The sequence below is a fragment of a genome, unplaced genomic scaffold (genome assembly GCF_019419815.1).
Source record: "Pyrus x bretschneideri cultivar Hongxiangsu unplaced genomic scaffold, Pyrus_bretschneideri_v1 Contig24, whole genome shotgun sequence".
NCBI lineage: Eukaryota > Viridiplantae > Streptophyta > Magnoliopsida > Rosales > Rosaceae > Pyrus > Pyrus x bretschneideri.
The window spans coordinates 1,430,838-1,443,964 of NW_025999546.1; the positions used below are offsets into that span (position 1 = coordinate 1,430,838).

Sequence of the window (13,127 nt, forward strand, 5' to 3'; positions counted from 1 at the left end):
TATAACTATAAGGTATCAATCTCCACGAGTGGGTTAGTTGAGTGACTAGACTTATACTCTCTTTGATATCAATCACTTTTCTAAAAAAAGTAGAGTAGAAAAAATCATAAGAGAAGCAAGGTCCACAGAAGGTTGGGAAGTAGTACGCCCGGTTCACCAGGTTCTACCACTGCGAGGCCCAATCTTTTCACAAAACCTTTGGCTAAGGATCGTTTCAACTATCTCAGGGATATGCTTGGTGTGAAATCAGCTCAAAACTTAAAGAGGAGTGTTGAATTATAAGTGTTGAGCTGAAAAGTTTAGAATAAGATTTCTTAAATTGGTGTATTCACTTGTGCAAAATAATGCCAAGTGTAAAGTTCTGTTTTGTAAAAGGCCATGAGTGTCATGTGTTGGTTGATCCATGTAATTAGATAGATGAGTGACTAAGATGAAATGTAATGTATGTGTGGTCCCAAGTTAAGGCCAACAGTTAATGTAAAAGCAGAGTTAGTGCTTTCTTTCGAAATAGTGAAAATATTCCTCTGCAACTTTTGCAAGAGAGAAGAAGAAAAACCATTCGGTTTGAGTTTTCGTTCATCTTTGTTTTCTGTCCAGCTCTCTCTAGTTCAAAACCCATTGAATTCATTTACACTAACATGGAGGACTGGTATTAATTTATGCCGGCTTGAGGTTTAATTGAATAGTATCACCTGGTTTGTCTAGAATAGACTGACTAGCTTCTCAAGCTTTTCAATATTTTTGGTCTCCTTGGCCCATTGGCACGGATGACCATGATCTACATTTCACCTGCTTAATTAGCCTTCACATCACAGTTTTGTCAGTCTGTTTTTCTTAACCAACTTTGAGACTTAGGTTTTCTTAACCAACTTTGAGACTTAGGCTTACTAGTGAGAAGGTCTATACTTATCGTCGAGGTTTCCTGCAAGCTGATCTTAAAATGTCACTATTGAGGTACATGGCGTCCATTAGGGAAAGCTACATTTTTCTCTGCATCTAGTTGCTTATTTATGAATGGATTCAATCACCAAAAAAAGAATAGTAAAAAGAAAGATAGATTGCAGCTCTTTCAACAAGCGCTTTCTATAACTTCAAATTGGTTGCTTCTTCAAGATGAATGAGAGAGAATTGCAGGCTCTTGGGTTCCATGTTAATCTTACAGATGACCTCAAGGGTAAAAACGGAACATAGGTTTATGGTGAAAAGTTTGCATTTTTTTTCAAAACTAGATCATTTGTTTTCTTAGAAAGTGTAGAGTATCCTTGGGAATCAGCCCTTTGCATAAACCTATGTGGCCTGTATGATGGCCACCACATGTCCTTTTCACTTGATGCGGTAGACTATGATGTTGTTGCATCTATCACGAAATTTTAACCGCAAACGCTAGAGTAGAATGCATTTGTTTTGTTTTTTAAAATATAGATGTATGCATGTAATATCATTTACCGTTACTTTTATGTATGAGCCATGCTATAATGAGGTTTCTCTAGTATATGTCTGTATATAAGATAAAATTGTTATGTATGAGCTCATATAATCCTTCGAATGTTAGTTAGATGAAACAATATGAATCTAAACACAATAGTTTGGGATGTAGTTGGACGTGCATGGGTGCTTGGTGAATCAAGAAACTTCATAGATCTAGGATATCCAATGGTCAACACGCATACAATATAAGTTGATTTTTCGGCATCCAGAGGATTATTTTTCCATAGAAATTTCCAAAGATGAGAAAGTTGAACTAATCAAATTTCAACAAGTTTGAAAAATCAACTATTTATATATGTGGGGATCCTGATTGATGTGTTACGTTGATTTGAAGAACGTCTTGAAGTTATGGAGTGAGACATTCATTTAAAATTAGCAAAAAAATCTAACAATTAGAAAAAGTTTTCTCTAAATGGTGGGGTACTCATTGACACATGACCTTAAATAGAGGAAAAATCATACAGTTTACTTTTTTAGTCTTAAGGAACAAGAGTGGCAGGTTCTAAGTTGGAATAATGCAATTTTCACACAATTAGGACAAAGGGAGAAATCTTACTTTGTAAGCGACATGAAATTCTTGCGTATGACTTACGACACCGCACACTTTTTTTCTACTAGAGTGTGGGCCTTGGTGATACAAATTACAAGGGGGATTTGTGTAAGTGGCCGATCTAGAGGGCATACACTAGATTAAGATTTCCTCCGTTACGTAATTCCATGCGTCCCATAAATTCATATTGATTTGAAACAATTCAATGACACTTCAACGTCTAACTAATGTTGTAATAGGTTTGGGGGGACAACCAAATATCACCATAGTATGAGATAACTTAAACACAGATGAAAGAAAATTTTCATATTTAAACAAATACAATCATTTCACACAAAAGGAATTTGTGTCGTTTGAAAGGACTTTTTGGCTACATATGATATTTTATTTTTATAAAAACTGATATTTTTTAAAACTATGGGTTGATTTTTGTAAGCAAGTATTTATCAAATATAGCAAAAAATCTACCCGTAAGTTTAAAAATATCAGTTTTTAGAAGGAAAAAAAAGTCATATGTAGCCAAAAAGTCATTTCAATCGACCCAAATACCTTTTAGTGTAAAAGCAATGTTTTGGTTATATATGAGTCTTCGGTTGTTTCATTAATATTTGAGTATTTTTACAGAAATAGAATAGTTTGATTTCTCGTTGTTTTGGTATACATTTCATCACACTAATAAAAAAGTAAAATAAAATACAAGACAAGCAAACAAAAAACAGCAAGGGAAAAGCAGATTACTTGTAACCCTATATGTTGTAAACAACTGATTAATTTAGGGAGTCATATTTCTACATGCAGTATGAATTCTACAACCACAATATATTTTTAAGAACGTAACCCGCAACCAAAATCGGGTTACTAGTGAGAAGGTCTATACTTGGTCTATACTTATCATCGAGGTTTTCTGCAATCTGATCTTAAAATGTCACTACTGAGGTACATGGCGTCCATTAGGGAAAGCTACATTTTTCTCTGCATCTAGTTGCTTATTTATGAATGGGTTCAATCACCAAAAAAAGAATAGTAAAAAGAAAGATAGATTGCAGCTCTTTCAACAAGCGCTTTTGATCACTTCGAATTGGTTGCTTCTTCTAGATGAATGAGAGAGAATTGCTGGCTCTTGGGTTCTATGTTAATCTTACAGATGACCTCAAGGGTAAAAACGGAACATAGGCTTATAGTGAAAAGTCTGCATTTTTTTGAAAACTAGATCATTTGTTTTCTTATAACGTGTAGAGTATCCTTGGGAATCAGCCCTTTGCATAAACCTATGTGGCCTGTATGATGGCCTAGCGATTGTGCTTGAATACTAACAAATTGCAGCACATGTCCTTTTCACTTGATGTGGTAGAATATCTTATTGTTGCATCTATCACGAAATTTTAACCGCAAACGCTAGAGTAGAATGCATTTGTTTTTTAAAGTATAGATGTATGCATGTAATATCATTTACCGTTACTTTTATGTATGAGCCATGCTATAACGAGGTTTCTCTAGTATATGTCTGTACGTAAGATAAAACTATTATGTGTGAGCTCATATAATCCTTCGAATGTTAGTCAGATGAAACAATATGAATCTAAACACAATAGTTTGGGATGTAGTTGGACGTGCATGGGTGCTTGGTGAATCAAGAAACTTCATGGATCTAGGATATCCAATGGTCAACACACATAGAATATAAGTTGATTTTTTGGCATCCGGAGGATTATTCTTCCATAGAAATTTCCAAAGATGAGAAAGTTGAACTAATCAAATTTCAACAAGTTTGAAAAATCAACTATTTATATATGTGGGGATCCTGATTGATGTGTTACGTTGATTTGAAGAACGTCTTGAAGTTATGGAGTGAGACATTCATTTAAAATTAGCAAAAAAATCTAACAATTAGAAAAAGGGTTGTCTAAATGGTGGGGTACTCATTGACACATGACCTTAAATAGAGGAAAAATCATACAGTTTACTTTTTAAGTCTTTAAGGAACAAGAGTGGCAGGTTCTAAGTTGGAATAATGCAATTTTCACACAATTAGGACAAAGGGAGAAGTCTTACTTTGTAAGCGACAAGAAATTCTTGCGTATGACTTACAATACCGTACACTTTTTTTCTACTAGAGTGTGGGCCTTGGTGATACAACTTACAAGGGGGATTTGTGTAAGTGGCCGATCTAGAGGTCATGCACCAGATTAAGATTTCCTCCGTTACGTAATTCCATGCGTCCCATAAATTCATATTGATTTGAACCAATTCAATGACACTTCAACGTCTAACTAATGTTGTAAGAGGTTTGGGGGGACAACCAAATATCACCATAGTATGAGATAACTTAAACACAGATGAAAGAAAATTTTCATATTTAAAAGAATACAACCATTTCACATAAAAGGAATTTGTGTCGTTTGAAACGACTTTTTGGCTACATATGATATTTTATTTTTATAAAAACTGATATTTTTTAAAATTATGGGTTGATTTTTGTAAGCAAGTATTTATCAAATATAGCAAAAAATCTACCTGTGAGTTTAAAAATATCAGTTTTTAGAAGGAAAAAAAAGTCATATGTAGCCAAAAAGTCATTTCAATCGACCCAAATACCTTTTAGTGTAAAAGCAATGTTTTGGTTATATATGAGTCTTCGGCTGTTTCATTAATATTTGAGTATTTTTACAGAAATAGAATAGTTTGATTTCTCCTTGTTTTGGCATACATTTCGTCACACTAAAAAAAAAGTAAAATAAAATACGAGACAAGCAAACAAAAAACAGCAAGGGAAAAGCAGATTACTTGTAACCCTATATGTTGTAAACAACTGATTAATTTAGGGAGTCATATTTCTACATGCGGTATGAATTCTACAACCAAACCATATTTTTAAGAACGTAACCCGCAACCACAATCGGGTTACTAGTGAGAAGGTCTATACTTATCATCGAGGTTTTCTGCAATCTGATCTTAAAATGTCACTATTGAGGTACATGGCGTCCATTAGGGAAAGATACATTTTTCTCTGCATCTAGTTGCTTATTTATGAATGGGTTCAATCACCAAAAAAAGAATAGTAAAAAGAAAGATAGATTGCAGCTCTTTCAACAAGCGCTTTTGATAACTTCAAATTGGTTGCTTCTTCTAGATGAATGAGAGAGAATTGCTGGCTCTTGGGTTCTATGTTAATCTTACAGATGACCTCAAAGGTAAAAACGGAACATAGGTGTATAGTGAAAAGTCTGCATTTTTTTGAAAACTAGATTAGTTTTTTTCTTACAAAGTGTAGAGTATCCTTGGGAATCAGCCCTTTGCATAAACCTATGTGGCCTGTATGATGGCCTAGCGATTCTGCTTGAATACTAACAAATTGCACCACCTGTCCTTTTTACTTGATGTGGTAGAATATTTTGTTGTTGCATCTATCACGAAATTTTAACTGCAAACGCTAGAGTAGAATGCATTTGTTTTTTAAAATATAGATGTATGCATGTAATATCGTTTACCGTTACTTTTATGTATGAGCCATGCTATAACGAGGTTTCTCTAGTAAATGTCTGTATATAAGATAAAATTGTTATGTATGAGCTCATATAATCCTTCGAATGTTAGTCAGATGAAACAATATGAATCTAAACACAATAGTTTGGGATGTAGTTGGACATGTATGGGTGCTTGGTGAATCAAGAAACTTCATGGATCTAGGATATCCAATGGTCAACACGCATACAATATAAGTTGATTTTTTGGCATCCGAATGATTATTCTTCCATAGAAATTTCCAAAGATGAGAAAGTTGAACTAATCAAATTTCAACTAGTTTGAAAAATCAACTATTTATATATGTGGGGATCCTGATTGATGTGTTACGTTGATTTGAAGAACGTCTTGAAGTTATGGAGTGAGACATTCATTTAAAATTAGCAAAAAAAATCTAACAATTAGAAAAAGGTATGTCTAAATGGTGGGGTACTCGTTGACACATGACCTTAAATAGAGGAAAAATCATACCGTTTACTTTTTAAGTCTTTAAGGAACAATAGTGGCAGGTTCTAAGTTGGAATAATGCAATTTTCACACAATTAGGACAAAGAGAGAAGTCTTACTTTGTAATCATGTCTAGTCTAGTGAAGGCTAATGAGTGCAAACAAACGCACCCTTAAAGAACCCAAACAATCGAGCCCATAACTCATTCTAAAGTGAATTATTGCATTAAAAAAAAAAAAACGAATTCCCGCTGATATTTCATCATTCCAAATCCACCACGTCGCGGAATTAACGCTCTCTCAACATTTAAAAATATTGAATAAAGAAAAATTTGGCAAAACGGATAGTTTGAATTGGATCTGAGAACCTAGAAACTTTCAAGGATCATAACTAAGCAAGCATGACAACAATGTCTATGGAAGCTAGTTAAGAACTGTGGTGTAAAAACTTGAGTAATGATTTTTGCATCGAAGTTTTGTAGAAAAGTGATGCATTTTGGCCAGCCATTGGTTTCAAGTGAAAAACTAAGCAATCCAACACACCTTGAATGTACTTACATGGTCACACACACACCTTGAATGTACTTTAATTAGGTGTACAATGGTTACACTTCTCAATAGTTCTTAGTTACATACGTAAGTGTGTGCACACATAACTATCTATATATCGAAGTAGATATGTTACTCTAATTCAGCAATAGTTTCTAATTGAATGTTTAGATTTCTCGCAGGCGCGGTTGCATTTGTTCGTGCAGGACCTGTAGAAGCAAAAGGATTGGGAGGCATGGTTAAGTTTTCTCCTCCTTCCAACATCTGAACAACCTTGTTCATGGAAGGACGACCCACTGGGTGCCACTGGATGCACCAGAGCCCTACAATTGCAAGTTTCTTTGGAGCTTTACCATCTCCTTCCTCCCCGAGATGGATTCGTAGGTCGTCTCCTTCTTCTAGAAGATTATAGATCCATTCTGGATAGTAAATTTCATTTGTGTTTTCGGAGGTTGAATCAATGTTCTTCCTTCCCCCTACCATCTCAAGGAGCAGCATCCCAAAACTATAGACGTCCGACTTATAGGACACATTTCCAAAGTTCCTGGAGAACACTTCAGGTGCAATGTATCCCATTGTCCCTCTAGTTGTAGTCATGGACACTATGCTTTGATCCTTAGAACACAACTTGGCCATACCAAAATCAGAAATTTTTGGAGTGAAATTATCGTCTAACAATACATTATGAGGTTTGATGTCGAAATGGAGGATTCGTTGATCACATCCCTGATGAAGATATTGAACTCCCTTGGCTACAGCTAGAGCAATATCTTGCAACTTGTCCCAACCGAGAAAACGATTGTTATTGTCTGCCGATGAAATGAAATCATGCAGTGAACCATTGGCGAAGAACTCATAAACAAGAGCTCTGTTAAATCCATCAGCACAGAAACCAACCAAGCGAACCACATTGACATGGTGGATACGTCCCATCGTTCCAACTTCAGTTACGAAATCTTCCCCATTTCCATTGGAACTATTGAGAACTTTTACAGCAACAATGCATTCAGAAGAAAGCTTTCCTTTAAAAACAGTTCCACAGGCTCCTTGGCCTAACTTGTCCTGGAATTGGTTTGTGATCCTCTTAATATCTGCGTAGGAATACCTGCTTGGTTTGTGAGCTTTGTAATCTTGTAAAAATCTTCTAATCTTAATTTGATTTTCTTTTTCCTTTGTATCATAGTAATGGACCTGATAAACTGCAACGACTAGTAGGAAGAAGGTGAATGAACCCAAGGTTGCACCTACAAGAAATCCCAAAAGTTAAGCATCTATCCTCAGCATGTGTTAGACATGAAATGTTACAAATCAGAAGATCAGTCAGGTGACTCACTGGTCGCCACTACTTTGTTTGCTTCACCTGCAAAGGATAATTTGAAAAAGCATGTTGTTAGTCATGAAATTGTGAAAATATTGGTACATAATTAATACTAGTGGTTCAGTTCAACCTGGTCCCCACCAGAGAGTATTAATCATTATTTAAAAAAAATGCTTTTGCTTTTGAACAGAATATATGTCAAGCAGAATATGTAGTGTTAATCTTACTTTTTGTCAGGTTAACACATTCAATTTCGCTTTTGTTCCCGTTGTTCTTCATTATACACCTCTTTCCCCCCGCTTCACATTCTGTGCAGTGTGGTTTAGACCATTTCAGAACACCCGAAGATGGAACTGATAAAACATTACGTATCTTTGTACAAGACTGCAGGTTATCAATTTCGTAGTTGGGATCAACGGCATAAACGTGATGGCCGGGGCTGGTAAGGCAGGGGCCATTTAAAACGTGAACGTGCTGTCGTCTTTCAAGACCTAAAGAACATTTGAATAAGGCAAGGTTGTCCTGAAACCCTTCTGAGAAGTGGAAAGGAGAGATCGAAATGTTGAGGATTTCTGAAACTTTTACCAGCAAGCAATTATCTGAGTCGTATAGATGGACTTCCTGATGCTTATAATCAATGATTTTGACAGAGAATTTGGCCGGAATTGGAAGCTCGAGAACCGTCTCTTGTTTCTCATTGCATGACACAACAAACCCAGGATAGCCACAGTTATCTGGATGTCTATCTTTGAGGATGAAAGGGAAACGGACGGGCGGGCCTTGATCCCCGCACTTCAATTCTTTGCAGCCATTCTGAGTTTCCCCAAGCACTTTGGAGAAAGCTATTAACAATACGCAAAATGAAGAGATGAGTATTTCCTTCATTTCTGCGCAGAGAAAAGAAATGGTATTCACGTATGATACTATAACTCTAGTCTTGATTAAGTTATGGTACTATATATATGACATTTACTAAAATAAATCAACATTGAAGTAACTAATTTGATTTCAAATAAAGGAAAACTGATGAAAAATGCTTGAAAATTTTGAGTTTTAATGATAAAGATAAAATAAATGGTAAAGTGAATAGTATCATGATTGACTTTTTAGTATAAAAATATGATTTTTTGTTAAAGTGAACAGTACCGGGAGCTTTTCGTTAAAGCTTCCTTAAAGTAAATATCTATCCCCTTTGTCCAAATCAAACAATTTAACGGTTGAAATACGTCTAAATTTAATGGTATTCTTCTTGTAAACGAGTTCAAAACTAATTTATTCTCCCACTTTTTAATATAAATACATTGTTGTATAAATGTATAATAAAAAAACAATATTTTAGAAACTTAACTTCAGAGAAAAATACTAGCTACTTTTTTAGTGCCGGTCTTCGTTTTCTCTCCAACAGAATCCTCTTTGGATCCTCTTTGTGAAGATTCTGAAGATCTGTGAATCGTGTTCGTTCATCATACATCGTACGATCAGTTTTCGTCAAGTACTATTTATATTTAATTTTAAATAAAAAATTTAAAATGATTTCTGATCACAAAATATATGATAAACGGACACGATTTACGAATTTTCAGAATCCTCACAAAAAAATCCGGATTCGTTTGCTCTAACCCAAATTACTGAGCAATCTTGAAGTGACGCCCTCCCATTCAACAGCAGTTGCTTCTTATACGCAATCCCAATTGTGCTGCTAAATTCTTCAACAGCGAAATTAAACCCCTTGACTTTTTGTTCTTCTTCCATACCATTAATGGGTAAGCAGGAAAAGTCGAAGGGCCCTTTGTAATTAAAGTCTTTCAACAGTGGGCCGGAAATTTTGATACTAATCTTGTAGAATGGAATCGCGGTGAGCCAGAAAACTTTTGCCTAATAAGAGCGAGAAAATTGCTGATTGTAATGTATGTCGGAATCCAGAGGGAAGGAGAAAGAGCCATTTAAATAGAATTATTTTACTTTAATTAAAATCAAGATCTTTTATGATAAAATTCTATACATGACGGATAGAGTAAGTGATTAAGTAGAGATAGTATTGATGTTGTTGTAGTGGACCCTCGGCTTGTCGACTTGAAAAATTCTACATGATATCAGAACCAGAGAACAGACTCGTACTAACACGTGATTGGATGGATCCCCTTTGACGCCACGCGATGGGTGAGTCTCGACATGACTCCATGTAGGCCAAAGATGCCACGTGATTGGATGGGTCCTCGTTTGGCCCCACACGATGAGTGAGCCTTGACTTGGCTCCACATGGTTGCCGATGTGTGAATCTCTACGTGCGGGGGAGTGTTGGAACCCATTTGTTTCACATCGGACATAGGGAAGGAGAAAGAGCCATTTAAATAGAATTACCCCACTCTAATTAAAACTGAGATCTTTTGTGATAAAACTTCACACCTGACGGATTAAGCAGGTGGTAAAATGAGGACAATATCGATATTGTTGGAGTGGCCATCGGCCTGTCGACCTGAAAAATTCTACAATATATGAGTCCCATGAGCTAATAAAAACCAACGTGGAAGGCCTTCAGCTCACAGAGAGAGAGAGAGAGAGAGAGAGAGAGAGAGAGAGAGAGCCCATAGTTTGCTTTCTCTTCATGGAAAGTGGGAAGGCCTTGTCTGCGCGGTTTGTAGTTGTGACGTTTTTTGCAATTGCCTTATTGGGTGAAACTTCTAACGCTAAGGCATCATCTTGTCCGCCTTCTTCCTGTGGCAATATTCAGAACATAAGCTACCCTTTTCGACTCCAAGATGACCCGAAGAATTGCAGTGAATCAATTTATAATCTGTTTTGCGAGGAGAACGTGACAGTGTTACGCTTTAACTCGGGAAGATACTACGTAAAGTCAATCAACTACAATAACAACACAATCCGAGTTGTAGATCCTGGTTTTGATCACAATAATTGCTCCTCCGTTCCTCTCTATTCTTTATCATCCGATTCAATAAGTTTTGGATCTCCGTATAGTGTGTACAGTTATGATATTCATTATCGTATAGTATGGATTTCAAGAGCTATAACTTTCTTGAATTGTGCTAGTCTAGTGAACTCCTCACTGTACGTGGAGACTGTTGGTATTCACAAGAGTTTGCTAACTCAATACTAAAATATGTGGGTGATAAGTTTACAAACTCTATCACACCTCTCACTTCCACTCTCAATAAAATTGGACTAACAAATGGAGAAGGGATAGGAAATAACAAGCTTCCACGAAACACACTTTCTTGTTATATGAAATAACAGGCAGTTTACAAACTGATGAAAAAAAGACAGAAGCTTACAAGCTTATGAACCTGAGAGAATACAATCAGAAAAAAAGGGATTCGGATGGGATCATCTAAAGCCTAGCAAGGAGGCTTATTTATACAAAACAAAAATTAATAAACAATGCAACAACACATGCAATGAATGGGGTGTTTAACATCTTTACACCCTTTAAAACACATGCAGGAACTTTGGACAGTCTAGCACTCATATGCAGCTATCTTTCCAGCTTGCAATCAGCTTTCGGCTAACACATCACATGGCAGCACACTGCTGTCTTGTAATCAGCTTTCGGCCAGCACATGGAGGAAACTTTAGACTTTGTAGTTGCAGCATGTGTGGATACAACCTGTAAAGAAACTAACAACTAGCAGCAACCTTTTACAACCTGTTTTTATTTGAATTTCCAACACGCCCCCTCAAATCAAAACGCCTTTATGCCTAGCATTTCACGCAATAACCGGAATGATTCAACTGGTAGTGGCTTAGTGAAGATGTCAGCCACTTGTTCCTTTGTGTGACAATAGACAAGCTCAATTGTCTTTTGCTTCACATGGTCCCTTAGAAAATGGAACCTGGTATCAATGTGCTTGCTCCTTCCATGTTGAACAGGATTCTTTGCAAGTTTGATTGCAAACACGTTATCCACATGAATCACAGTCGATTCCACTTGTGGATGACACACTGACTTCAACAGATTTCTTAACCAAATTGCCTCACACACGGTTGAGGCTACAGCAACATACTCGGCTTCACATGATGACAAAGCAACAATTGATTGCTTCTTTGAAGTCCATGAGAAAGCTGTTGATCCTAGAAAAAACACATAGCCAGTTGTGCTTTTCCTTTCATCTTGGTCACCTCCCCAATCACTATCTGAATAACCAAATAATTTTGCATCTTCACCAAAATTATAAAATAGACCATAGTTTAGAGTACCTCTTATGTACCTCAAAATTCTCTTGGCGGCCAACCAATGAGACTCCCTTGGTGTTTCCATGTATCGACTCACGAGTCCAACACCATAAACTATATCAGGTCTTGTGATTGTAAGGTACCTTAGGCTTCCAACCAACCTTTTGTACTCGGTTGAGTTTACAAACTCACCTTCTCCTTCCTTAGACAGCTTCAATCCAGTTGCAACTGGAGTGTTGACAATATTGCACTTGTCCATATTGAATTTCTCCAATATATCTCTCATGTACTTTTGTTGAGAAATGTAGATACCATCACTTCCTTGCTTCACTTCTATGCCAAGAAAGTATGACATTAATCCATTATCAGTCATCTCGAATTCACTGAACATGGATTACTTGAACTCACAGAACATTGCTTTATTGTTTCCTGTAAACAACAAGTCATCTACATAGAGACAAATAATTAAGAACTTCCCTTTTGCACCATTCTTCATGTAAACTGAATGCTCGTATGGACATTTCTGAAATCCATTTTGGTGAAGGTAGTTGTCAATCCTTGAGTTCCAAGCTCGTGGTGCTTGCTTGAGGCCATACAAAGCCTTCTTCAAACGATACACCTTTTCTTCTTCTCCTTGTACTTGGAAGCCTTCCGGTTGTTCCACGTACACTTCTTCCTCAAGAACTCCATTAAGGAAGGCTGACTTGACATCTAATTGATAAATTTTCCATTTATGCTGAGCGGCAAGAGAGATTAGTAATCTTACCGTGTCAAGTCTTGCAACTGGAGCATAGACTTCATCATAGTCCACTCCATACTTCTGTTTGTAGCCCTTTGCTACAAGCCTTGATTTGTACCGATCTACACTCTCATCTGCAGTGCGTTTGATCTTGTACACCCACTTAACACCAATAGCCTTCTGATTTGGTGGGAGCTTTGTTAACTCCCAAGTGTCATTCTTCTCGATGGCATGGATCTCTTCTTCCATGGCTTTTTTCCAACAATTTTCTTCCACAGCTTCATTGAATGAGAGAGGCTCGTGGTCTGCATAGAAGTAGAAAAAATT

General features: G+C 36.5%; 2 protein-coding genes across 2 annotated transcripts; both read right to left on the reverse strand.

The window, feature by feature from the left end:
- Positions 1-6,517: 6,517 nt before the first annotated feature.
- Positions 6,518-7,940, reverse strand: LOC125478338 (rust resistance kinase Lr10-like; the record flags this gene model as incomplete). The annotated part of the gene is made up of 2 exons (XM_048586483.1): positions 6,518-7,799; positions 7,889-7,940. Coding segments are annotated over 2 exons (1,164 nt in total), but the record flags the coding sequence as incomplete, so codon positions are not given.
- A 131-nt stretch (positions 7,941-8,071) lies between these two features.
- Positions 8,072-8,774, reverse strand: LOC125478339 (putative RING-H2 finger protein ATL21A). Its single transcript, XM_048586484.1, has one exon. The coding sequence runs from the start codon at positions 8,756-8,758 to the stop codon at positions 8,072-8,074; it is 687 nt and encodes a 228-aa protein (XP_048442441.1). The 5' UTR covers positions 8,759-8,774.
- Positions 8,775-13,127: the final 4,353 nt, after the last annotated feature.